The sequence below is a fragment of the Ruditapes philippinarum genome, unplaced genomic scaffold (genome assembly GCF_026571515.1).
Source record: "Ruditapes philippinarum isolate M1 unplaced genomic scaffold, ASM2657151v2 ctg862_1_1_1_1, whole genome shotgun sequence".
Classification (NCBI taxonomy): Eukaryota; Metazoa; Mollusca; class Bivalvia; order Venerida; family Veneridae; genus Ruditapes; species Ruditapes philippinarum.
In genome coordinates this window covers 98,682-125,315 of record NW_026864928.1, presented here as the reverse complement: position 1 = coordinate 125,315, position 26,634 = coordinate 98,682, and the positions used below count along the sequence as shown (strand labels likewise).

General features: G+C 33.2%; 1 protein-coding gene across 1 annotated transcript; it reads left to right on the top strand.

Annotated features, from left to right (window-relative positions):
• Positions 1-247: 247 nt before the first annotated feature.
• Positions 248-26,634, top strand: LOC132727307 (actin-related protein 6-like). Its single transcript, XM_060712738.1, has 11 exons — positions 248-366; positions 2,819-2,936; positions 3,397-3,465; positions 3,734-3,857; positions 4,144-4,282; positions 5,466-5,621; positions 5,981-6,101; positions 8,025-8,151; positions 9,550-9,625; positions 24,232-24,294; positions 24,973-26,634. Exons 1-11 carry the CDS (start codon positions 296-298, stop codon positions 25,100-25,102), a joined length of 1,194 nt encoding a protein of 397 aa, XP_060568721.1. The 5' UTR covers positions 248-295; the 3' UTR covers positions 25,103-26,634.

The window sequence follows — 26,634 nt, the reverse complement described above, 5'->3', positions numbered from 1 at the left end:
CAACATGTAAAATATTATCACATGCGTTAAACATCAGTTTAGTAATATCACTTTTTGTAAGAATGGGCACGGTAGAAAAACGTGAAAACTTGTAACATAAGAATTACTTTGTGTCAAATGGATTAACTTAATTGTAATATTGTTGTTTATATCGTAAGACTCCTTTGAAAAGTACATAGATTTAGCTTCAGTTTTAAATAAAAAAAAAATGTCATTGCAGCACTGCTTGAAACGTGTTTTGTGTAGTTTTTACCCGTACCCAATCAGAAAGCGTTTGGTCACACAGATCTAAAAAATGGTGGTTTTAGTTTTAGATAATGGAGCCGGCTGCGCTAAAGTTGGGTATTCTACTGACACGGAGCCAAAGTATGATTATTTAACATCCTGACACTTTGAGAATTTATTGTTCTATTTTGTCTAGTCTGTGTTGCTTAATTGATGGTTAATTACTCTTTTTAAATAGGAATTAATTGGATAAAGTACGAAGTTTCGCTCTCTAACAACTTCATACCCGTGTAAAAGACTTTGAAGTGGCACATTTTCTTCTCTGAATTTGGAGAATATGTCATTGTTTAATTTTAGAAAATGGATGTTGGTCACTTTAAATAAATCAGGCTGACACTCAATTCAATGACATTACAGATGGTAATAATCTTTTCAGGATCCCTGCATGTTACAATGATAGATCTTCTTAAAATATTTTTCAGTTACTTGATGCAGGTCATAACCATAATTCTGTGCTTCTAGAGAAATGTCTGCTTCACAAAAATATTTCCCTGTTTTTGAAAAAAAAGTACAAAAAAATTCACATTTTCATTAGACTTGCAGCAGGAAAGTCATTTTAATCATTTAATGAGATTTCATAAAAACTGTTCTCTTCAAGCAACTTGCTGTCTAAGATTAGGTATGTCATGGTTTGTTCTGTTTTGTCCTGTTGAAAGTTTTCAATTCAACATTTCCTTGGCTGTGTATATATTGACCTTTTCGAAAACCTAGCTAAACACCATTTTCCGGTACGTTGCGGATTTAGCTCTGGGGAATTACACCAAATGAAGTACATAACACAGTTACATGATATTTCTATTTTACTATCAATATTTTACCGTTTAAGGTTAAAAAAATTGATGATTTTGAAAATTATCAATATTCCTTTAATATCTAATGCAAATTTTTGTAAAAAATAAATTGTTTATAATGAAAATCAATAAAATTTAAACAGACGTAGTGGAATCTCCCATAATAAATAAGGTTATTTTCTGCGTAAACTTTGTATTTACTTCATTTGTTGTATGGAATTATTCATACAATGATATTCAAATATTTTCTTATAAAGAAATAACTGTATAATTTCAATTTAATTTAAAAAAAAGGCCGAAAACAACGAGTTCGCTATTATACACTCCATTACGTGAATTCCCCAGAGCTATGTACTGAAAGTACCAGAAAATGGCGTTTAGCTAGGATTTCGAATTCATGAATGATTTCAGGAATTTACACCTCCTGGACGTTTCACCTTTGGTCTTTACACCTCCTGGACGATTCGGCCTTGGTCTTTACACTTCCTAGACGTTTCGGCTACTTCTTCTTTTTTATAAATAATATTGAATACTGTATGGATTAATTTCAGTAAACTTGTTTGACATACCTTAGTTGTTACACCTAAATTGGATACTATTCAGTGATAATTGAGATAACTCAATATCATATAAATTTACATGATAGACATTGAGAGAATATTTGTTTTTTAAAATTTATAATTAAGAAATTTTATATAAAAAATGACATTCTTGTTCAAATAAAATTTCTAAATATGTATCAATGTATGAAAAACAGATAAAAACAAAAAGATCAGATTTACTAAATTTTATTCAGAGTCAATTACTATATCTACAATGTATGCACTATACAATAACATAACATGAAAATAAACACTGTTATTTTCATCATATAATTTTATTTCCTATTTTATAAAAAATAATAAGAAAATAAAAATGGTATCATATTTTATTCTAAATATTCAACTGTCAATTTGTCATCTTCATTTTTTGTCTTTTTTATTCATTTTATTTATCAAATTTAAAAAGTGGAGGTGAAAAGACCAGGGTTTTGAGGGTGAAACGTCCAGGGGTGAAACATCCAGGGGGTGTAAAGTCCAAACACTGTATAGATCAGGACTTTACACCTCCTAGACGTTTCACCTTTGGTCTTTTTCCTAGGTAAAATCAGTACTAAAATTATTTCTATCTTCTTAATCTCAGCAGTGTGGTGGTGATCATTTGAATATTAATAACAAAATGTGCTATTGAAAATGCTAAGATTCGTTCACCATTTTGCATCTATGTTGTATTTCACTGAATTATTTAAAATGATTAACAACCCCTACATAATTATGAGAAATTCCGGTTATATATAATAATCCTAGGTAAAATCAGTACTAAAATTATTTCTATCTTCTTAATCTCAGCAGTTTGTGGTGATCATTTGAAGATAAATAACAACATGGGCTGCCATTTTTTTCTATACAGGGGGATGTAAAAGCCATCTGTTCCATAAGCATTCTGTACCAGAATTGGGATATTGTTATGCTGAATGGCAATAATTTTTCTTTCCTAATTAGTGAGCAGTTAAAGACATGACACATAACATAAAAATAAGTGACATTTAGAAAATAGAAATAATGTGTCCAACAATTTTTTAGGCCTTATCATTATGTCTATGTATGAATTAAGCTCTGCTCATAATGAATTGATGAACAAATTGCTTAGTAAATGTAGGAGACAAACTATGCAAGTCTGTTTAAAATAAACGTTTATTTCAGAATAATTCCAAATTGTGTCTCAAAAGCAAAGAATGTGAGGACAAGAATTTTTATTGGTGACCAAATAGATGAATGTAAAGATCTCTCAGGACTTTATTACTTACTTCCTTTCCAGAAGGTAAGGACGACCATATATACATATAGATATTGTAATGTGTCTTAAGTAATTGTGGTTGGTTTGTGTTTCATTTAAGATAAATTCTGAATTAAAACCTATCAATTATGCATGAAAACTTTTTTCTGTAAATAAATGAGTTGGTACCTTATAATCTGACTTTGCATAAAACATTAAATTTCTCATCTTACAAATTCATTTTTAAGTGAGAAGTATACATTAATTAATCATCTATTCATAAATGTATAACAATTATAATAGCTATTGTCCTTGAATTATGTCCCTGAAGTTAAACTTATAGAGATGTTTACAGAAACAATGTAGTGCATTTCCATCAGAATCAACCTCAACTTCTCAGCCCTTTCTGTCGTACTTTGGATAAGTTCTAACATAAAACTTCTCTGAAGTGTTAACAATTTAATGGAAATAATCTTATTCAGAACCATTATTTTATTTTTTACAGGGATATATGGTAAACTGGGAGGTTGAGAAACAGGTGTGGGATTATATGTTTGGTAAAGAAAAAATGAAAGTAAGTTGTCATGTTAAATATTTTTTGTTCACTTGTTTTCATAACATAAGCAAAATTGCTTATAAACTCAATTCATCTGCTGGAATTCTATTTTTTTAAGACAGATATTTAATTTTTTTATATTTTTGAAGAATTTTTATTTGTACTCCACACAAATGATAATACATGTATATGAATTTTTGATTTTATATCAAACTATATAGATTATATCACAAAAAGTTAACTATAAATTTTTGAATTGATAGGACATTACTATTTTTTTTTTCAGGTTGATTTTAATGATACAAGCATTATTCTAACAGAGCCTTACTTTAATTTCACATCAATACAAGAAGGAATGAATGAAGTTTTATTTGAAGAATATGGATTTAAGTCTGCACTGAGAACTAACCGTAAGTGGAATCTTGTTACGTCATACAATATTTCTTGTGAGACACATTTCATAATTCTGTCGTTAATAAAAAGAGTTTAAGAAATCATTAAGTCCAGAAATCAGTGTTAAGAATCTACTTTTTTTTTACTCTTTGTGGAACTGCTGGTGGCGGACACATATTTTGTAAGGTAGAAGCCTACCCAAAGTAATTAATGTCATTAAATGTTCAAATTAAATTCAGGTATTATATTTTTCTTTTAGTTAGAATTCTGATCTTATTTAATACTTTAACACTTTTTTTGCAGCATCTTATCTAAGCCAGTATAAATTAAGTCATGATAACCCAGACAAGAAACTGTGCTCTCTTGTACTAGATACTGGATATTCATTCTCACATATTATACCATATTGTATGGGGAAAAAATTGAAAGATTCCATTGTAAGGTAAGTTGTGTAACATATGAAAATAAGGTCAAAAATTTAATTAATTTAAGTCATAAATCAATAACTGCACTTTTATAAAGCCCCAAAGGGTGGCATATAGTTTTTGAATGGTCTGTCTTTCCCTTTTATTTTCTGAACCGTAATTTTGCATAAATATGTAGCACATATTTTTGCACGACCCAGGTTTGAAAGGCAAAGGTTAAGGTCACACTTTGCCTTAGAATATTTTTTCATAGAAGTTGATTGATGATGGTGCCCAGACAACGTTTCTGTCTGTCCTGGATGGATTTTAAAATAAAATAACTTGGCATAAATGTGTTTGGCATTATGTCAAGATGACACTTGCATGTCCAAAGTCAAAATATGATTGTGAATACAAATGTAGATGGTCCAGAATTTTTCATTCATTGATGGATTTTGAAATAGTTATGTATACATGTTTGGCACATGCAGCTGTTTATGCGAAACCTGGCAGCTCAAAGTTCAAGGTCAGACTTAACTTGAAAGGATATTATTCATTAAAGTGTATCAATGTTTGTGTTCAGTCATCAGAACTGTCATTCATGAATAGATTTTAAAATTAATTTTCACAAATGAATGTGTTGCATCTTTTGTTTTTACAAACACATCTTACTCTGCCATGGTGTACTTGTATTGTTTGTTAATATGTTTCATTACTTGTATTGAGCTTAGGCATAGTAAAATTAATGATTCAAAATAGCAAAAAGTTATTATTTGATCTCATTGAAATGCACAGTTTAGCAATCGGGGAAATTCGAAGAATTATTTCATTGAAATGGTAAGAGCAAGTTAAAAAAATGTATTAAAATGGCCACATTAATTTTACAAGGCTATTTTAGATTTATATGATGAAAAGATATCCATTGTGGTTTCTTCCTGTTGTGGGGGCTTGTTAAATTGTTTTCTGTGGTAATTTAGTATTCAATTATTTATGTTAACTTCATGTAATACATGTATAATATTTAAGTGTACTATGATAATTGATTCATACATAATGTAATTTATTTTGTTTGGATTTTATTGTTTGTATAATAACTTAGGATTGTGATTTTGAAATACATGTATTCTATGCTAAAATAAAGTCTATATTTATTTGTCTTGTTCTAAAGATCTAATTCTACAGGAATATATCTATTTAATTTATTCATCCCTTTTCTTTCAGAATAAACATAGGTGGTAAAGTATTAACAAATCATCTTAAGGAAGTAATTTCATACAGACAATTAATGGTGATGGATGAAACATACGTTATCAACCAACTGAAGGAAGATGTTTGCTATGTATCTACTCAGTATGACACAGATATGAAAACTTCCAGGTAAAGATATAGAAATTAATTTACAAGTTTGGTAATGGGAAGTGTTGATTCTGTTATGACCTGATACAATTTTAACATTGCTGGAAAACAATCTTCATTGATTTACTAAAAGAAATTATGAACTTCAGTATTATAAGCATAATTATATTAACTCAACAGTACATGAACACTTATATGTTGTATATCATGTGTATGTGATTTGTTGGCAAAGGAAAGAGCCTAGAGCACTACAGAAAAAACATACAATAATAAGCCTTAAAAACTGGAGATTTAGACTTTACCTTTAAAATAATGTTATTAGACCCTTAATTATTTCGGAGCAGCTTATATTTGTGTATTATTTATATAAAAATTTACAGGAAAAAGGGCGCTGAAAATACTGTAATGCGAGACTATGTGTTACCTGATTACACTCATATAAAACGAGGATATGTTAGACCTCAAGAAGAAACCACAGGTCGTGCACAGGGAAATGAACAAGTATGAATCTAAATAGATTACTTACGTCTTTTTATGCCCCCACCATATAATGGCTAGGGTATATAGTGTTACCCTGTTCCGTCATTCCATCCTTCCGTAATTCTGTCATTCCGTCATCATCAGTTTCCATTCATTATCTTAGTAACGATTGCACACATTCAACTCAAACTTGACAAATGGATATGTCATGAGAAAATACAGGTCAAGTTGGAATTTTGTCATGGTTCGATGATTTTTGGCAGAGTTATGCCCCTTTTACTTTGAAAATAATATGAAATTTTCAGTTTCCGTCCATTATCTCCCCAACGGTATTACACATTCAACTCAAACTTGACAAATGGATATGTCATGAGAAAATACAGGTCAAGTTCGAATTTGGTCATGGTTCTATGATTTTTTGCAGAGTTATGCCCCTTTTACTTTGAAAATAATATGAAATTTTCAGTTTCCGTTCATTATCTCCTAAACGGTTTTACACATTCAACTCAAACTTGACATGGATATGTCAAAGGAATGCTCAGGTCAAGTTTAAATTTGGTCATGGTTCGATGATTTTTGCCAGAGTTATGCCCCTTTTACTTTGAAAATAATATGAAATTTTTAGTTTCCATTCATTATCTTCTAAACGGTATTACACATTCAACTCAAACTTGACATAGGGATATGTCAAAGGAATGCGCAGGTCAAGTTCGTTTAAACGCTTTTCACTCAAATCGGGATATAAAAAGCATAAAAATACGATTACCAATTTATTTCATAGTATATTTCTTAACTATCTTTGCATATTTTTCTGTTTTAAGTGCCCCAGCTCATTCATGTAAGAAATTCAAATGATCTGTTTTTAGGCATTTAAACCTCAGTGGAGTCCCTTTAAAAGAATGCGCAGGCCAAGTTTGATTTGGGTCATGGTTCAATGATTTTTGGCAGAGTAATGCCCCTTTCACTTTGAAAAAAATATGAAATTTTCAGTTTCTGTTCATTATCTCCCCAACTGTGTTACATATTCAACTCAAATTTTACATATGGATATGTCAAAGGAATGCGCAGGTCAAGTTCGAATTTGGTCATGGTTCGATGATTTTTGGCAGAGTTATGCCCCATTAACTTTGAAAAAAAGGAAATTTTCTGTTCACATTCATTATCTCCCCAACAGTTGTACATATTCAACAACAAATTAAAGATATGGATATGTCATAAGAATGCATTGGTCAAGTTCGAATTTGGTCATGGTTTGATGATAGCTGACAGAGTTATCCCTCTTGAACTTTGAAAAAAAATCAGAAATTTTAAGTTTCCGTTCATTATCTCCCCAATGGTTGTACACATTCAACTCAAATTTGACATATAGATACATCTTAGGAATAAGCAGTTCAAGTTTGAATTTTGTTGTGGTTCAATGATTTTGGACAAAGTTATCTTTCTTGAATGTTGGAAAAATTTTGAATTTTCAGTTTCAGCACTCATACTTTTGTGTAAATGTATGTATCCATTATTTTGGCTACAAATATGCATCATATGCAATTTACAAAAAGTTAACACTGAATAGTTTCAGTGCCTTGAACTTTGTATAAAAATGGTTTGTGTTCACATTGAAGAGTTTCAAGGGCTTTGAACTAAAAATAAAAAAAAAAAAATTTGTGCAAACAAATTTGGAACTAAATATTATAACATCTGAAATTTTGGTTGCATGCGGGGGCATCCGTGGCATAATGACACATTTCTAGTTTGAAATATATGTTTATGTAATAACTTGTTAGTTATAACAATTATACTCCTTGTTTTAATTGGATTGCTACTATAATTGTTTTGGTTATGATATTACCAATATTTTTTTTACCAATTGATGATAATATTGCTTTCAACTTCTTACAGGAAGTAGCTATAATATTAATCAAAGTAAAACAATGTTTTACTATTTCCCAGATTATAAGGATGAACAATGAAAGATTTGCAGTGCCAGAGTTATTGTTCCATCCATGTGATGTTGGTGTACAAGAAATGGGCATTGCAGAGGCATTAATACATTCTGTTAGTTCCACAAAACCTGAAGGTAACTATTGCTGTAATGATATCATATGTCTAAATCCGATTTTAAGGATGTTCTTACTTTATTTATTTATTTATTTTTTATGCCTCCACAAAGTGGGAGCATATAGCTTTGCACTTGTCCGTCCGTACGTCTGTCCGTACGTCCCGAAATCTTGTGAACGCAACTCCTCTTAAACCGGATGGCAGATTTTGCTTAAACTTACAGGGATGAACAACCTTAATGTGTAGATGGTAGTGAAGGAAGGAATTTTTGCTGCAACCAAATTTAACAGAATTATGGCCCTTTGTTGATTTTTTCACTATATACTATGTAGAAATTTTGTGAACGCAACTCCTCTTAAACCGGATGGCAGATTTTGCTTAAACTTCCAGGGATGAACAACCTTTATGTGTAGATGGTAGTAAAGGAAGGAATTTTTGCTGCGACCAAATTTAACAGAATTATGGCTCTTTGTTGATTTTTAGTTTTCAACTTGTGGCACATGTAGTCCGAAAAAATATTTGACCTAGAGTCTTAAGATTGACAGAACAGTGGCATGTGGGGGCATCTGTGTCCTATGGACACATTTCTAGTTTGCATGATGATTACTAAGCTTTTCATCACCTGTTGCTGATTTAAATTATAATTTGTGTTGTATGCAGTTTCGTATTGTTGAACAGTTTACTTTGGGACTTGTTCAGAATGGAAGAACTCATGTCTGATTACTGCCATTTTGAGCAAGACTAAATACTGTAACAAACTTTGTTGTAAATCATGTGCATGATTATCAAGTGTAAATGCAGTAAAAAGCATTAACAGTGACAACTGAAATGATAAAGACATGCTCTGAATAGAATAAAAGGTAAGTGCTGAAATTAACAGAAACAATTACTAATTACTCAATGGTGAAAAAAATCCAAACAATCCTGGATATATTTATGCTGAAAACCATTGAAATATCCTGATGCTTAAAGGCACATTATGCCTCAGAAATGCTATCCATTTTTTGTTTCCCAAAAACCTTTATTTTTGAAATAATAATGCAGTTTGCAAAAAAATATTCATTTGCCATTTAAATGAACTACTAAGTATCTTTTGCTATTTATGCTCTGTTGGCAATTGGTATAATTGTAATAAATTAGTATATTGTATGGAAGTCAAAATACTACTTTGTTTACATTTTGCTACCTTATTGACACAATATTGCACTTTCATCGCTACTTTCTTTAGTTTTTAAACATTTTATCAATTATGCTCTAAAGCCATTGTTAAAATATTACTAAATACATGTTTTACCTTTTCAAAGATTTAAAAAAATTATGGGTTTCTCAGGCATAATGTGCCTACTCTAAAACTTTGATATATTTCAATGCTCTATTGTGCTAAAAATCATGGAAATATTTCAATGTTTATTTACAGAGATGCATCCACATCTGTATAGAAATATTTTAACAACAGGAGGAAATTGTCTCATACCTGGTTTTCAGGAAAGATTGTAAGTGGTTGCACACATTTTTATACGTAATAAGTTGTTATTTTCTTATATACCCATCCAAGAGTAAATGGTGAGTGCAGAAATAAGTCAGAATAACTTAATTTTGCTATAATTGTGTTCATTTTTAGCTCGACTATACAAAGTATATGGAGAGCTGTCCTACTCGCCCCGGCGTCGGCATTCACGTCCGTGTCCAGATTTCAGATTAAAGTTTTGTAAAATACTTTTATCCCTCACCGAAAGGCGGCGGGGGATATAGAAATAGTCTCCGTCCGTCCTTCCGTCCGACATTTTTGTCCGGAGCATATCTCAAAAAGTATTTGAGGTATCAACTTGAAACTTCATAGGTGGATAGATCTCATTGAGGAGGAGTGCAGTGCACAAGAATGATAACTCTACCCTGCATAATTTTTGAGTTATTGCCCTTTGTTATTTTTCAAACTTAATTTTTGTCCAGAGCATAACACAAAAAGCTTATGAGATATCAACATGAAACTTCATCGGTGGATAGATATCACTCAGGAGATGTGCAGTGCACAAGAATGATAACTCTACCTTTCATAATTTTTGAGTTATTGCCCTTTGTTATTTTTCATACTTAATTTTTTCCTGAGTGACGCATAACTCGAAAAGTCTTTGAGATGTCAACATGAAACTTCATAGGTGGATTGATCTTATTGAGGAGGAATGCTGAGCACAAGAAAGATAACCCTCCCCATTATAATTTTTGAGTTATTGCCCTTTGTTATTTTTCATACTTTTTGTCCGGAGCATATCTCAAAAAGTGTTTGAGTTATCAACTTGAAATTTCATAGGTGGATAGATCATATTGAGGAGGAGTGCAGTGCATAAGAATGATAACTCTACCCTGCATACTTTTTCAGTTATTGCCCTTTGTTATTTTTCATACCTAATTTTTCACCTGAGTGGAGCATAACTCAAAAAGTGTTTGAGATATCAACATGAAATGTCATAGGTGGATAGATCTTATTGAGGAGGAATGTTGTGCGCAAGAATGATAACTCTTCCCTATACAATTTTTGAGTTATTGCCCTTTTTTTTTTCATGCTATTTTGTCCAGAGCTTATCTCAAAAAGTATTTGAGGTATCAACTTTAAACTTCAAAGGTGGATGGATCTCATTGAGGAGAAGTGCAGTGCTTAAGAATGATAACTCTACCCTGCATTATTTTTGAGTTATTGCCCTTTGTTATTTTTAGCTCACCTGTCACAAAGTGACAGGGTGAGCTTTTGTGATCGCTTTTCGTCCGGCGTCCGTCCGTCGTCCGTCCGTCCGTCCGGCGTCCGTCCGTAAACTTTTGCTTTAAATGACATCTCCTCATAAACCACGAGCCAATTTCATCCAAACTTCACAGGAATGTTCCTTTGGTGGTCACCTTTAAAAAGGTTCAAAGAATTTAATTCCATGCAGAACTCTGGTTGCCAAGGAAACCAAAAGTAAAAACTTAAAAAATCTTCTTTTAAAAAACCCAAAGAGCTAGAGCTTAAATATTTGGGATGAAGCATCTTCTAGTTAGTGCCTACAAAGTTTAATTTAAAAAAAGCCCTGGGGGGTCAAAATTGGCCCCGCCCGGGGGGGTCATTGATTTTCCCTATATGCATATAGTAAAAACTTAAAAAAATCTTCTTTTAAAGAACCATAAAGAGCTAGAGCTTAGATATTTGGCATGAAAACATCTTCTAGTGAAATGTCTATCAAGTTTGTTCAAATAATAAAGCCCTGGGATCAAAATTGGCCCCCCCCCAGGGGGTCATTCATTTTCCCTATATGCATATAGTAAAAACTTAAAAAAATCTTCTTTTAAAGAACCAAAGAGCTAGAGCTAAGATATTAAGCATGAAACATCTTCTAGTGAGTGTCTACCAAGTTTGTTCAAATAAAAGCCCTGGGGTCAAAATTGGCCCCGCCCCGGGGGTCATTGATTTTCCCTATATGCATATAGTAAAAACTTAAAAAATCTTCTTTTTAAAGAACCATAAGAGCTAGAGCTTAGATATTTGGCATGAAATGTCTTCTAGTGAATGTCTACCAAGTTTGCTCAAATAAAAGCCCTGGGGTCAAAATTGACCCCGCCCCAGGGGTCATAGATTTTCCCTATATGCATATAGTAAAAACTTAAAAAATCTTCTTTTAAAGAACTCAAAGAGCTAGAGCTAAGATATTTAGCATGAAAACATCTTCTAATGGGTGTCTACCAAGTATGTTCAAATAAAAGCCCTGGGGTCAAAACTGGCCCCGCCCGGGGGGGCATTGATTTTCCTTATATGTGTATATCAAAAACTTAAAAATCTTCTTTGAAAAAACCCAAATAGCTAGAGTTTAGATATTCAGCATGAAACATCTTTAAGTAAATATCTACAAAGTTTGTTCAAATAAAAGCCCGGGTGTCAAAACTGGCCCTGCCCCAGGGGTGTGTCATTGTTTTTTAACTATATGTGTATAGTAAAAACTTAAAAAATCTTCTTTTAAAGAACCGTATGAGCTAGAGCTTAGATGTTTAGCATGAAACATCTTCTTATGGGTGTCTAACAAGTCTGTTCAAATAAACAAATAAAAGCCCTTGGATAAAAATTGGCCCGGGGGTGGGGGGGGGGTGGGGGGGCTATATACAGGTGAGCGACCTCAGGGCCATCATGGCCCTCTTGTTCAAAATTAATTTTTGTCCAGAGCATAACTCAAAAAGCCTTTGAGATATCAAAATGAAACTTCATAGGTGCATAGATCTCTGACTCAGGAGGTGTGCACTGCACAAGAATGATAACTCTACCTTTTATAATTTTTTGAGTTATTGCCCTTTGTTCTTTTTCATACTTTAATTTTTTCTCAAAAAGTATTTGAGGTATCAACTTGAAACTTCATAGGTGGATAGATTTTTTACTGAGGAGGGATGCAGCAACACAATAATGATAACCTACCCTGCATTATTTTTCAGTAATTGCCCTTTGTTATTTTCAGCCATCAGTATTCACATAGGTTTCAAATCTGTAATCACTATAGCCATCCGTTTTCATTACCAAAAGACCTCTTAAAATAGAATTATTCCGCTCTAAATAGAATTATTCCGCTCTACTACATATACATTCTTCCAATGAGCAAACACATTCGGCGGGGGATGGCCATGTTGACATGGCTCTTGTTCACTATAAATTTGTCATTTCTTAAGGTATCAACTTCAAACTCCTTATCATCAACCACATCTTAAGTGACAAGGTTCATAACTCTAGCACCAATATTTTCATATTTATCTCCCCTTGAACTTAAAAAATACTGTTTTTTACTGTTACTTCTTTATTTCTTAAGGGATAAACTTCATACTTCAAATATATGTTTCTTATCATCAACCGTATCTTATGTGACAAGGTTCATAACTCTAGAACCAATATTTTCATATTTATCTCCCCTTGAACTTAAAATTTTCCTTAAAAAATACTATTTTTTGCTGTTACTTCTTTATTTCTTAAGGGATAAACTTCATATTTCAAATATATGTACCTTATCATCAACCACATGTTATGTGACAAGGTTCATACCTCTAGCACCAATATTTTCATATTTATCTCCCCTTGAACTTAGAATTTTCCTTAAAAAATATTATTTTTTACTGCTACTTATTTATTTTTTAAGGATTACCTTTATACTTCAAATATATGTACCTTATCATTAACCACATGTTATGTGATAAGGTTCATAACTCTAGCACCAATATTGCACAAATTATCTCCCCATAAACTTAGATTATTTTACTTGAAAAATGTTATTTTTTACTATAACTTTTTTAGTTTTTAAGATATCTACCTCAAACTTCAAATACTTATTCCTTATCATCAATTACATTTTATGTTTTGACAAGGTTCATAACTCTTGAAGCAATTTTTACAGATTGATCTCTCTTTAAACTTAGGATTTTCTTTAAAAAATATTATAACTTACTTATAACTTATTTACTTTTTAAGGAATCTACTTCAAACTTCAAATATTATATTTCTTATCATAACACACATGTTGTGTGACAAGGTTCATAACTCTTACTGTGACTATTTCCAGAATTATTTCCCTTGATCTTGGAATTTATGTTAACAATGTTATTTTTTTACTATAACTTAATACATAATTATACATAATTCATTTTTTTTCATTCATAGTTTTGCCTTCCTTACTGCATCCAGTATTTTATTAGTCGAGCTTTGCTGTCTTCTGTGACAGCTCTTGTATCTTTCACTATGCAAAATTAATCAATAATTCAAATGACCAACAGAAATTTCTGTTCGTACCGTTGAATTAATTTTTCATGAACAATTATTGGTCAATCACTGTTATGATAATCAATCTTTTGAAATATATTACTAATTCAAAGTTTTCCCATTTAAAAACTTAAATATAAACTAAGAGGACTGTTTCACTTTTTATGCCCCAGAAGGGTGGCATATTAAAATCGAACTGTCCATCTGTCAGTTCGTCAGTCCGTCCCGCTCTATACAGGTCCTGTCCGCTCTGAAACTTCAGTATGCATGAAAGGATTTTAATTTTCCTTTTATATATGAAATAACCATAGATGTATGGTGTGTCGCGAACAAGACTCAGGTTTCTAAGACTAAGGTCAAGGTCACTGTGGGGGTTCAAACGTCATTTTTTATGTTAAATAAATATAGAAGGTGGTAGTCATGTCCTCTCTGAAACTTCAGTATGCATGGAAGGATTTTAATTTTTCTTTCATATAATATGTAACCGTAGATGTATGGTGTGTCACGATCAAGACTCGGGTTTCTATCTCTAAGGTCAAGGTCACTGTGGGGGTTAAAACTTTGTCATTTTTAGCTCGACTATTCGCAGAATAATCGAGCTAATGCAGTCACCCATTTGTCGGCGTCGGCGTCGGCCTCCCTGTGGTTAAGTTTTTGTATGTAAGCTGGTATCTCCATAACTACTGAAGGGAATGGATTGAAACTTCACACACTTGTTCTCTGTGATTATCTAAGATGATTGGCACAAGTCCCATAACTCTGATTTGCTTTTTTTCATAATTATGCCCCTTTTTCGACTTAGAAATTCTTGGTTAAGTTTTTGTATGTAAGCTGGTATCTCCATAACTACTGAAGGGAATGGATTGAAACTTCACACACTTGTTCTCTGTGATTATCTAAGATGATTGGCACAAGTCCCATAATTCTGATTTTCTTTTTTTTCATAATTATGCCCCTTTTTCGACTTAGAAATTCTTGGTTAAGTTTTTGTATGTAAGCTGTATCTCCATAACTACTGAAGGGAATGGATTGAAACTTCACACACTTGTTCTCTGTGATTATCTAAGATGATTGGCACAAGTCCCATAACTCTGATTTGCTTTTTTTCATAATTATGCCCCTTTTTCGACTTAGAAATTCTTGGTTAAGTTTTTGTATGTAAGCTGGTATCTCCATAACTACTGAAGGGAATGGATTGAAACTTCACACACTTGTTCTCTGTGATTATCTAAGATGATTGGCACAAGTCCATAACTCTGATTTGCTTTTTTTCATAATTATGCCCCTTTTTCGACTTAGAAAATTCTTGGTTAAGTTTTTTTATGTAAGCTGGTATCTCCATAACTACTGAAGGGAATGGATTGAAACTTCACACACTTGTTCTCTGTGATTATCTTAGATGATTGGCACAAGTCCCATAACTGTGGTTTTTTTTTTTTTCATAATTATGCCCCTTTTTCGACTTAGAAATTCTTGGTTAAGTTTTTGCATGTAAGCTGGTATCTCCATATCTACTGAAGGGAATTTGATTGAAACTTCACACACTTGTTCTCTGTGATTATTTAAGATGATTAGCACAAGTTCCATAACTCTGATTTGCTTCTTTGCATAATTATGCCCCTTTTTTCGACTCATGAATTCTTGGTTAAGTTTTTGTGCATATGTAAGCTTGTATCTCCATACTTACTGAAGGGAATGTATTGAAACTTGAAGAGTTTGTACCTTTTCGGACAATTTTATGTATTCATATAGGTAAGCATTATTATACTCAATGAAACACCCTTGTGACAAATTTTCGAATAGTCGAGCGTTACTGTCCTCCGACAGTTCTTGTTAATGTTATATAAATATAGAAGGTGGTGGTCGTGTCCGCCCTGAAACTTCAGTATGCATGGAAGGATTTTAATTTTTTCTTTCATATATGATATAACTATAGATGTATGGTGTGTCACAATCAAGACTCAGGTTTATACAACTAAGGTCAAGGTCACTGTGGGGGTTCAAACTTTTTCATTTTTAATGTTATATAAATATAGAAGGTGGTGGTCGTGTCCGCCCTGAAACTTCAGTATGCATGAAAGGATTTTAATTTTCTTTCACATAATATGAAATAACCATAGATATATGGTGTGTCCCGAACGAGACTTGGGTTTCTACCACTAAGGTCAAGGTCACTGTGGGGGTTAAAACTTTGTCATTTTTAATGTTATATAAATATAGAAGGTGGTGGTCGTGTCTGCTCTGAAAGTTCAGTATGCATGGAAGGATTTTAATTTTTGTGCCCCCACGTTAGTGGCGGGCATTTAGATTTACCCTTGTCCGTCCGTCCGTCTGTCCGTCCATCCTTCCCTCCTTCCGTCCGTCCGTTCACTTTTGTGTCGCACGTAACTCAAAAAGTATTTGACCTATTGTCATGAAACTTTACAGGAATGTTGATCAGCATGTGAAGTTGTGCACCTGGGTATTTTCGTCTGGATATTTTTAGTATTTTCAGAGTTATTGCCCTTGACTTAGTAAAATTTTGCAATTTTCAACTTGTGTCGCATGTAACTCAAAAAGTATTTGACCTAGAGTCATGAAACTTTACAGGAATGTTGATCAGCATGTGTTGTTGTGCACCTGGGTATTTTCGTCTGGATATTTTTAGTGTTTTCAGAGTTATTGCCCTTGACTTAGTAAAATTTTGCAATTTTCAACTTGTGTCGCATGAAACTCAAAAAGTATTTGACCTAGAGTCATGAAACTTAACAGGAATGTTGATCAGCATGTGTAGTTGTGCACCTGGGTATTTTCGTCTGGATATTTTTAGTATTTTCAGAGTTATTGCCCTTGACTTAGTAAAATTTTGCAATTTTCAACTTGTGTCGCACGTAACTCAAAAAGTATTTGACCTAGAGTCATGAAACTTTTCAGGAATGTTGATCAGCATGTGTAGTTGTGCACCTGGGTATTTTCGTCTGGATATTTTTAGTGTTTTCAGAGTTATTGCCCTTGACTTAGTAAAATTTTGCAATTTTCAACATGTGTCGCACGTAACTCAAAAAGTATTTGACCTAGAGTCATGTAACTTTACAGGAATATTGATCAGCATGTGCAGTTGTGCACCAGGTATTTTTGTCTGGATTTATTTAGTATTTTTAGAGTTATTGCCCTTCACTTAGAAAATTTATGCAATTTTCAACTTGTGTCGCAAGTTACTCAAAAAGGATTTGACATAGTCATTAAACCTTATGGGCAGGTTGCTGAGCATATTTAGATTTGCACCTGGGGTTTCGCTTGTGGATTTATCCAGTATTTGTAGAGTTATTTCCCTTGACTTAGTAAAAAGATTGACAGAACAGTGGCGCGGTGGGGGCACCCGTGTCCTATGGACACATTTCTAGTTTCTTTCATATATGATATAACTATAGATGTATGGTGTGTCACAATCAAGACTCAGGTTTATACAACTAAGGTCAAGGTCACAGTGGGGGTTCAAACTTTTTCATTTTTATTTTTATATTAATATAGAAAGTGGTGGTCGTGTCCGCCCTGAAACTTCAGTATGCATGGAAGGATTGTAATCACTGTGGGGGTTAAAACTTTGTCATTTTTAATGTTATATAAATATAGAAGGTGGTGGTCGTGTCTGCTCTGAAAGTTCAGTATGCATGGAAGGATTTTAATTTTTTCTTTCATATATGATATAACTATAGATGTATGGTGTGTCACAATCAAGACTCAGGTTTATACAACTAAGGTCAAGGTCACAGTGGGGGTTCAAACTTTTTCATTTTTATTTTTATATAAATATAGAAAGTGGTGTTCGTGTCCGCCCTGAAACTTCAGTATGCATGGAAGGATTGTAATTTTTCTTTCACATATGAAATAACCATAGATATATGGTGTGTCCCGAACGAGACTTGGGTTTCTACCACTAAGGTCAAGATCACTGTAGGGGTTCAAACTTTGTCATTTTTTCTCTTATATAAATATAAATGGTGGTGGTGGTGTAGGCTCAGAAACTTCTGTATGCATGAAAGGATTTTAATTTTTCTTTCACATATTAAATAACCATAGATGTATGGTGTGTCGAGAACAAAACCTGGGTTTCTTTGACTAAGGTTAAGGTCACTCTGGGGGTTCAAACTTTGTCATTTTAAATTTTTATGTTATATAAAGATAGAAGGTGGTGGTAATGTCTACTCTGAAACTTCAGTATGCATGAAAGGATTTTAATTTTTCTTTCACATATGAATTAACCATAGATGTATAGTGTCGTGAACAACACTCTGGTTTCTACAACTAAGGTCAAGGTCACTGTGGGGGTTCAAAATTTGTCATTTTTAGCTCGACTATTCGATAAGAATAAGTAGAGCTATTGTAGTCACCCGAGCGTCGGCGTAACCACTTATGTTAAAGTTTTTGTAATAGTTCAAATATTTTCAAAGTCCATTGACATATGGCTTTGAAACTTTGCACACTTGTTCACCATCATGACCCCAACCTGTAGACAGGAGGAGGTAACTCTATCAAGCATTTTGACAGAATTATGCCCCTTTTTCAACTTAGAATTTACGTTAAAGTTTTTGTAATACCTCAATATTTTCAAAGTCCATTGACATATGGCTTTGAATATTTGCACACTTGTTCAACATCATGACCCCAACCTGTAAACAAGAGGAGGTAACTGTATCAAGCATTTTGACAGAATTATGCCCCTTTTTCGACCTAGAATTTACGTTAAAGTTTTTGTAATAGTTCAAATATTTTCAAAGTCCATAGACATATGGCTCTGAAACTTTGCACACTTGTTCACCATCATGACCCCAACCTGTAGACAGGAGGAGGTAACTCTATCTAGCATTTTGACAGAATTATGCCCCTTTTTCGACTTAGAATTTACCTTAAAGTTTTTGTAATAGTTCAAATATTTTCAAAGTCCATTGACATATGGCTTTGAAACTTTGCACACTTGTTCACCATCATGACCCCAACCTGTAAACAGGAGGCGGTAACTGTATCAAGCATTTTTTTTACTATCAAGCACTAAGAATAGTCGAGTGTTGCTGTCCTACCGACAGCTCTTGTTTATGTTATATAAATATAGAAGGTGGTGGTCCTGTCCGCTCTGAAACTTCAGTGTGCATGTAAGGATTTCAATTTTTCTTTCACATATTAAGTATAGGTTAGTGTTTAATAATATGTATTATTAAACATTAACCTATTTAATGATCAACATTATTTTTTCAACCAAAAACAAGGCATTTCTCTAAATCACCGTTAGCTCCGCCCTTTCGCTCTACAAGATGTCTACACCTTGTCAAGTTCTAACATTTCACATTTAGATAAGCTAAATAAATGGCCCTTTCAACATAAAATCAGGCACATTTTTACTGAAATGTCACAGAAATTATACCTTTATCTACAGTAATTACATGTAGGTAAAAACAATGGAGTTAATGAAATGTGTACATCCTTTTAAAATAAATGGAAAATGTGAGAAAAATTAGAGATTATTAATTGATACAAATTCGTTATTAGCTTAAAGTTATTCACTTACATTTAAAATCCCTATTGATTTGCTCATTTGAAAAACAGTTCATTTTTAGCTCACCTGTCACAAAGTGACAGGGTGAGCTTTTGTGATCGCTTTTCGTCCGGGGTCCGTCCGTCCGTCCGTCCGTAAACTTTTGCTTTAAAAGACATCTCCTCATAAACCACTGAGCCAATTTCATCCAAACTTCACAGGAATGTTCCTTTGGTGGTCACCTTTAAAAATTGTTCAAAGAATTTAATTCCATGCAGAACTCTGGTTGCCATGGCAACCAAAAGAAAAATCTTTAAATATCTTCTTTTAAACAACCCTAAGAGTTAGAGCTTAGATATTCGGCATGAAACATCTTCTAATGAGTGTCTACCAAGTTTGTTCAAATAAAAGCCCTGGGGTCAAAATTGGCCCCGCCCCGGGGGGTCATTGATTTTCCCTATATGCATATAGTAAAAACTTAAAAAATCTTCTTTTAAAGAACTGTAAGAGCTAGAGCTAAGATATTTGGCATGGAACATCTTCTAGTAAGTGTCTACCAAATTTGTTCAAATAAAAGCCCTGGGGTCAAAATTGGCCCCGCCCAAGGGGGTCATTGATTTTCCCTATATGCATATAGTAAACACTTAAAAAATCTTCTTTTAAAGAACTGTAAGAGCTAGAGCTTAGATATTTGGCATGAAACATCTTCTAGTGAATGTCTACCAAGTTTGTTCAAATAAAAGCCCTGGGGTCAAAATTGGCCCCGCCCCAGGGGGTCATTGATTTTCCCTATATGCATAAAGTAAAAACTTAAAAAATTTTATTTTAAAGAACCCAAAGAGCTAGAGCTAAGATATTTGGCATGAAACATCTTCTAGTGAATGTCTACCAAGTTTGTTCAAATAAAAGCCCTGGGGTCAAAATTGGCCCCGCCCCGAGGGGGTCATTGATTTTCCCTAAATGCATATAGTAAAAACTTAAAAAATCTTCTTTTAAAGAACCGTAAGAGCTAGAGCTTAGATATTTGGCATAAAACATCTTCTAGTAAATGTCTACCAAGTTTGTTCAAATAAAAGCCCTGGGGTCAAAATTGGCCCCGCCCCGGGGGTCATTGATTTTCCCTATATGCATATAGTAAAAACTTAAAAAATCTTCTTTTAAAGAACTGTAAGAGCTAGAGCTAAGATATTTGGCATGAAACATCTTCTGGTGAATGTCTACCAAGTTTGTTCAAATAAAAGCCCTGGGGTCCAAATTGGCCCCGCCCCAGGGGGTCATTGATTTTCCCTATATGCATAAAGTAAAAACTTAAAAAATCTTCTTTTAAAGAATCGTAAGAGCTAGAGCTAGGATATTTGGCATGAAACATCTTCTAGTGAATGTCTACCAAGTTTGTTCAAATAAAAGCCCTGGGGTCAAAATTGGCCCGCCCCAGGGGGTCATCGATATTCCTTATATGCATATAGTAAAAACTTATAAAATCTTCTTTTAAGGAACCCAAAGAGCTAGAGCTAAGATATTTAGGATGAGACATGTTCTAATGGGTGTGTACCAAGTTTGTTCAAATAAAAGCCTTGGGGTCAAAATTGGTCCCGCCCCGGGGGTCATTGATTTTCCTTATATACATAGCAAAAACTTAAAAATCTTCTTTGAAAAAACCCAAATAACTAGAGTTAAGATATTAAGCATGAAACATCTTTAAGTAAATATCTACAAAGTTTGTTCAAATAAAAGCCCAGGGGTCAAAACTGGCCCTGCCCGAGGGGTGTCATTGTTTTTAACTATATGTGTATAGTAAAAACTTAAAAAATCTTCTTTTAAAAAACCCAATGAGCTAGAACTTAGATGTTTTGCATGAAACAACTTCCTATGGGTGTCTACCAACTCTGTTCAAATAAACAAATAAAAGCACTTGGGTAAAAATTGGGCGGGGGGGGGGGGGGGGCTATATACAGGTGAGCGACCTCAGGGCCATCATGGCCCTCTTGTTTTTTTCTATGTGTCAATTTTGGTTAACATGTTGAGGGGGTTAGTTTAATAATGAGTTTTCCAGCCAAAAATGTAATCATTGTATTCTTAATATCAAGGATTGTTAATGGCAGTTAATTCCTATCAAGTATAGGTTAGTGTTTAATAATATGTATTAACAAAAATAATTGGTAAAAAAATATATATATATAAAAATAATTTTTCAACCAAAAACAAGGCATCTCACTAAATCACAGATAGCTCCGCCCTTTCGCTCTATAAGATGTCTACACCTTGTTAAGTTTCTACATGTCACATTTAGATAAGCTACATAAATGGCCCTATCAACAAATAATCAGGCACATTTTTACTGAAATGTCACAGACTTTATACCTTTATCTACAGTAAGACTATCATGCTGGAAAAAAAACAGCGCGAGGAAAATGATGCAATTCGGTAAAAACAATGGAATTAATGAAATGTGTACATCCTTTATAAATAAATGGAAAATGTGAGAAAATGCATTAGATTAATAATTTATACAAATTCATTATAAGCTTTAAGTTATTCACTAACATTAAAATCCCTATTGATTTGCTCATTTGAAAAACAGCTTTTTTGTGTGTCAATCTAGGTTTACAGGTGGAGGGGGTCCATTTACCATGAGTTTTCCAGTCAAAAAATGTATTTATAATCATTGTATTCTTATTATCAAGGATTGTTAATGCAGTTCATTCCTATCGACTGAAAGAAAATTATGTTTGGTTACTTTTTCTAGAAAAAAAAAAGAAGTTTAAAACAGTCAGCAATTTATAACAGGCATTTTTCTTACAGTTAAAAGGATATAAAAAAACATTTGTCTCTGCATGCCCCACATGTATTATCTATGTAATAAATAAATTGATTGTATCCTCACAATTAGAAACACCTGACCTTGCCTAATTGTTTTTTACTTTGGCATTGTTTTGCTAACCTAGATATTTTACAATTTAGAGAGCAAATCATACCTCTAACTCCTCCCTAATATAATGCATTATTGAAATTTGTTAGACTCAGGTTAGCCGGCAGATTAAGTAAATTTTATTTAGTTAGTACACATTAACCAAAGTTAGACTGAGCAGAAATTTGAAAAATACTACAATGTGATTGGACAAAAAATAATGTTGATCATTAAGTGACAGAAAATAATTTTTTGGTTACTTTTTCTAGAAAATATAAAGTTAAAACAGTCAGCAATTTATAACAGACATTTTTCAGTTAAAAGGATATAAAAAAGTTACTATGTAATCATTTGTCTCTGCGTGCCCCACATGTATTATCTATGTAATAAATCAATGTATTGTATCCTCACATTTAGAAGGCATTGTTTTGCTAACCTTTATATTTTACAATTCAGAGTGCAAACCACACCTCTAGCTCCTCCCTAATATAATGCATTACTGAAATTTGTTAGACTGATTAAGTAAATTTTATTTAGTTAGTACACATTAACCAAAGTTAGACTTAGCAGAAATTTGAAAAATACTACAATGTGATTGGACAAAAAATAATGTTGATCATTAAAGAACCATAGATATATGGTGTGCCACGAACTAGACTCGTGTTTCTACAACTTAGGTCAAGGTCACTGTTGAGGTTCAAACATGTTATATAGTTATAGATGGTGGTGGTCGTGTCCGCTCTGAAACTTCAGTATGCAAGAAAGGATTTTAATTTTTCTTTCAAATATGTAATAACCATACATGTATGGTGTGTCGTGAACAAGACTGATTTCTATGACTTAGGTCAAGGTCACTGTGGAGGTTCAAACTTTGTCAATTTTGATGTTAATATACATATAGGCACAGATGGTCTTGTCTGCTCTGAAACCAGTATGCATGAAAGGATTTTATTTTTTTAAATGTATGATGTGTTGCCCTTAAGACCTGTGTTCCTACGCCTTAGTTCAAGGTCACTGCTGGGATTTAACCTTTTTCAATATTTATGTTACATACATATAAATGGTGGTTGTTGTGTCTGCTCTGTAACTTCCATATACATGAAAGTTTCAATTTTTATTTAAAAATATAAAGTCACCATAGATGGACAATGTGTTGTGAACAAGACGGAGGTTTCTTTGTCTAACATAAAGGTCACTGCTGGAGTTCGAACTTTGTCAATTTTTACCCCCACACTAGCATGTAGGGGCGTCCGTGGCCGAGTGGTTAAGGTCGTTGACTTCAAACCACTTGCCTCTCACCGCTGGTGGTTCGAATCCTGACAGGGATTTTGGATTCTTTCATGTGAGGAAGCTATCCAGCTAGCTTACGGAACGTCGGTGGTTCTACTCAGGTGCCCGTTCGTGCCTGAAATAATGCACGGAAGGGCACCTGAGGTCTTCCTCCACCAGTAAAGCTGGAATATCGCCAAAAGACCTATACTGTGTCGGTGTGACGTAAAACCAAATCAAACAAACAAAAACTAGCATGTAATAGGTGGTTTATAATGAGAATCCTTCGGGGGCATTTGTCACTTTCTGAGACAGCTCTTGTTTATGAATAATTTTTAGGGTTGAACCTGAAGAGCAGAAATAAATGAGCATAATGTGTTTTTAATTAAATCAGACTTTGCAAAGGCCGTAATGTATAACGACATTCCAGCTTTACTGAAGACCCTAGAAGCCCTTCTGCATTATGTAAGGCACAAGCAGGCACCTGAAAAGAACCACCTACCTTCAAGCATATTAAGTGGGAAAGATTTCAAAGTCACTGGCAGCATTGGAACCCTCATGGGACAAGTAAGGTCAACAACCTTAATCACTTGGCGAGGATGGTTCCTTTTAAACATTATTGTATTTATCATTATATAAACTTTTATTTCATTTTCAGTTTAATAGATGTAAGAAGTCAAGCTCCTGATGACTATGAGATCTCTGTGACTACACCCAGCAAGTAAGTACTAGAACTTCTCAATCTTTATTATTTTGCTTTTGTTGTCTTGAAGGTGTGCCATCCATAAAGCCTTTTGTTTTTTCTTACTTTCAGTAATTGTTTTCTGACTATATTTTTCATATTGCTCACTGTCTCGTGGCAGTCTGTTTCAACTAAAAATAAGAAAGGAAGTTGTCAATACTTTTCAAATACTAGTATTCATTTTGGAGGAGAGTCTTACCATATTTTCAGGAGTCATATTGTACAACCATATGGTGCAGATTCAATGAGCCTTTCTTTAATCTCTTACAGTCTTCATAAATAGAGATTAAGTTAAATTTGCAATACAAAAGTTGCTCAATTTATATATCTGATAAGGTCAGGTTAGTGAAAATTATGATTTTCTTTATAATTTATTTGTCATTTATTAAGATTATGCGTCATCTCTTAAACAATAAGCAACCTAGTACCTTTGAAATGTTTACTTAAACATTCAGATATTTTGCTGAAATGGTAATAAATTGCCTTGTTGAAAAGAATGTGATTTTAACAAAGTACAGATTAGTTATTAATTAAGAATCAATTAAACATACATGTACTAAGTACATGTAGGTTGAACTTAAGTGTAAGAGCTTTTATATTGGACCATCTTTCATTGTGATTTGGACAATTTTGTATAAATATGCATGTTTTTTTCAGTCCCATCACATATGCATGGGAAGGAGGTGTACAGTTAGCCAATGATCCAGAGTTCCATAAATTGACAGTATCAAGAGATGAATATGAAGAATGTGGACACAGTATATGTCATGAAAGATTTGATTTGTGACACACTTAACAAACTGTGACACACTTAACAGATTGTGACACACTTAACAAATTGTGACATGTAACAAATCGTGACACATTACAAATTGTGACATACCTAACAAATTGTGACACACAACCAATTGTAGCATATGACACAAGGTGACACATTAGGCAAATGTAATACTATGATTTTGTGACTACTGATTATACCAGTTATTACACACAGGACAAATACAAGCTCTTTTGGATACTTTATTGGCCACTGCAAAATAATGTCTCATTGATAAAAGTGTGGTACACCTGGAGGACTCATTAGTTATTGCCGGAAAGACATATTGTTTTTGCAAAAAGATGCACTGCCTGTGATGTTTGTGTAACACAAATGTTGTAATGGTATTCTTAGGAATAAAGGTGCTATGGTTTGTTAACCAAATTTGCTGACAACATACATGCATCAAATTCTTTGCACCAAGTGAATGCTATATAGAAGTTGCAGGGTATACAATAAAAAGACACTGAAGATATGTGGCAAAACTGATGCAACAGATATTTGCTGCTATTTTATTATATCAGTAAGAGAAAGTAAGAAAAAGGACAATGGTGCTTCAATCCACCTTATGTGTTCAGTTTACTATAATATCATTGTCAGCAACACCTGCCAATGTTTTGTTTGTTCTATTCCACTACATTTACATGATTTTATTTTGATTTTATTTTAAGGTTGCTGTATACATTATTGCTAACCATTTCCACTGCCTATGGAAATATTAAAGGCATTATTAGTTGTTTTCTATAATGACAAAATATTTTGTGTTTACTTTAATTCTGGTTGCAACGGGCTGGAAAATTTCATGTTGGGTCTTTAATGTAATACTTCAATATTACACTTTAGTGAAGTTTCCCCCCCCCCATTTTACTTCTTAAAGCTGCACACCTCCAGATGAGCCAAAATATTTCAAGAAAATCAATATTGAGAAAAATGTACTAAAATTTTAAGAAAGGTAAAAACTTTCAAGATCCAAGTTATATTTTACATGTTATATGCTTTTTAAGGCTGATTTTGCAGTATTTTGTCACCATATTTCTACTGCGTAAAGCAGTGAGGGCTGTTTTTGCATATGTTGACCGTCTTTTTGGTAATGTTCGTTGATTCTGCCCATTCATTTTTACAGGAGGGCTTTTGTCTTACACTTGCGACAAAACTGTTTATTTTATATAAGTGACTGCAGTTTTGCAGTCAACCCTTGATGTCTTGACCACTCTTGGTGTCTTGATAGCTCTTGATGGTCAAAGAGTAAAATACGTGGCATGAGGCCTTTCTGTATTTACCAGAAATCCTGTTGCAAAATCAATAAATTTTAGAAAAATTATTAAAGGCAGACTCCCAGAGTGATGTTTACAAGGGAAATGTTACAATGTATTAACTGTTGACATCCTTATTTCTGAGAGAAAGACATCATCTTACAAGCTGTCAGTTGTCTTTGTATATAACCTCAATGATATGTTAAATATTCTTATGAGTTGCTGACAACTATCATAATAAAATATCTA

Excerpts from the sequence above, each read along its gene's own strand:
- LOC132727307 (XM_060712738.1), top strand. The coding sequence starts at position 296 with ATGGTGGTTTTAGTTTTAGATAATGGAGCCGGCTGCGCTAAAGTTGGG. Across the intron at positions 367-2,818 it reads TCTACTGACACGGAGCCAAA|AATAATTCCAAATTGTGTCT; the intron begins GTATGATTATTT and ends CGTTTATTTCAG. Across the intron at positions 3,858-4,143 it reads GTCTGCACTGAGAACTAACC|CATCTTATCTAAGCCAGTAT; the intron begins GTAAGTGGAATC and ends CTTTTTTTGCAG.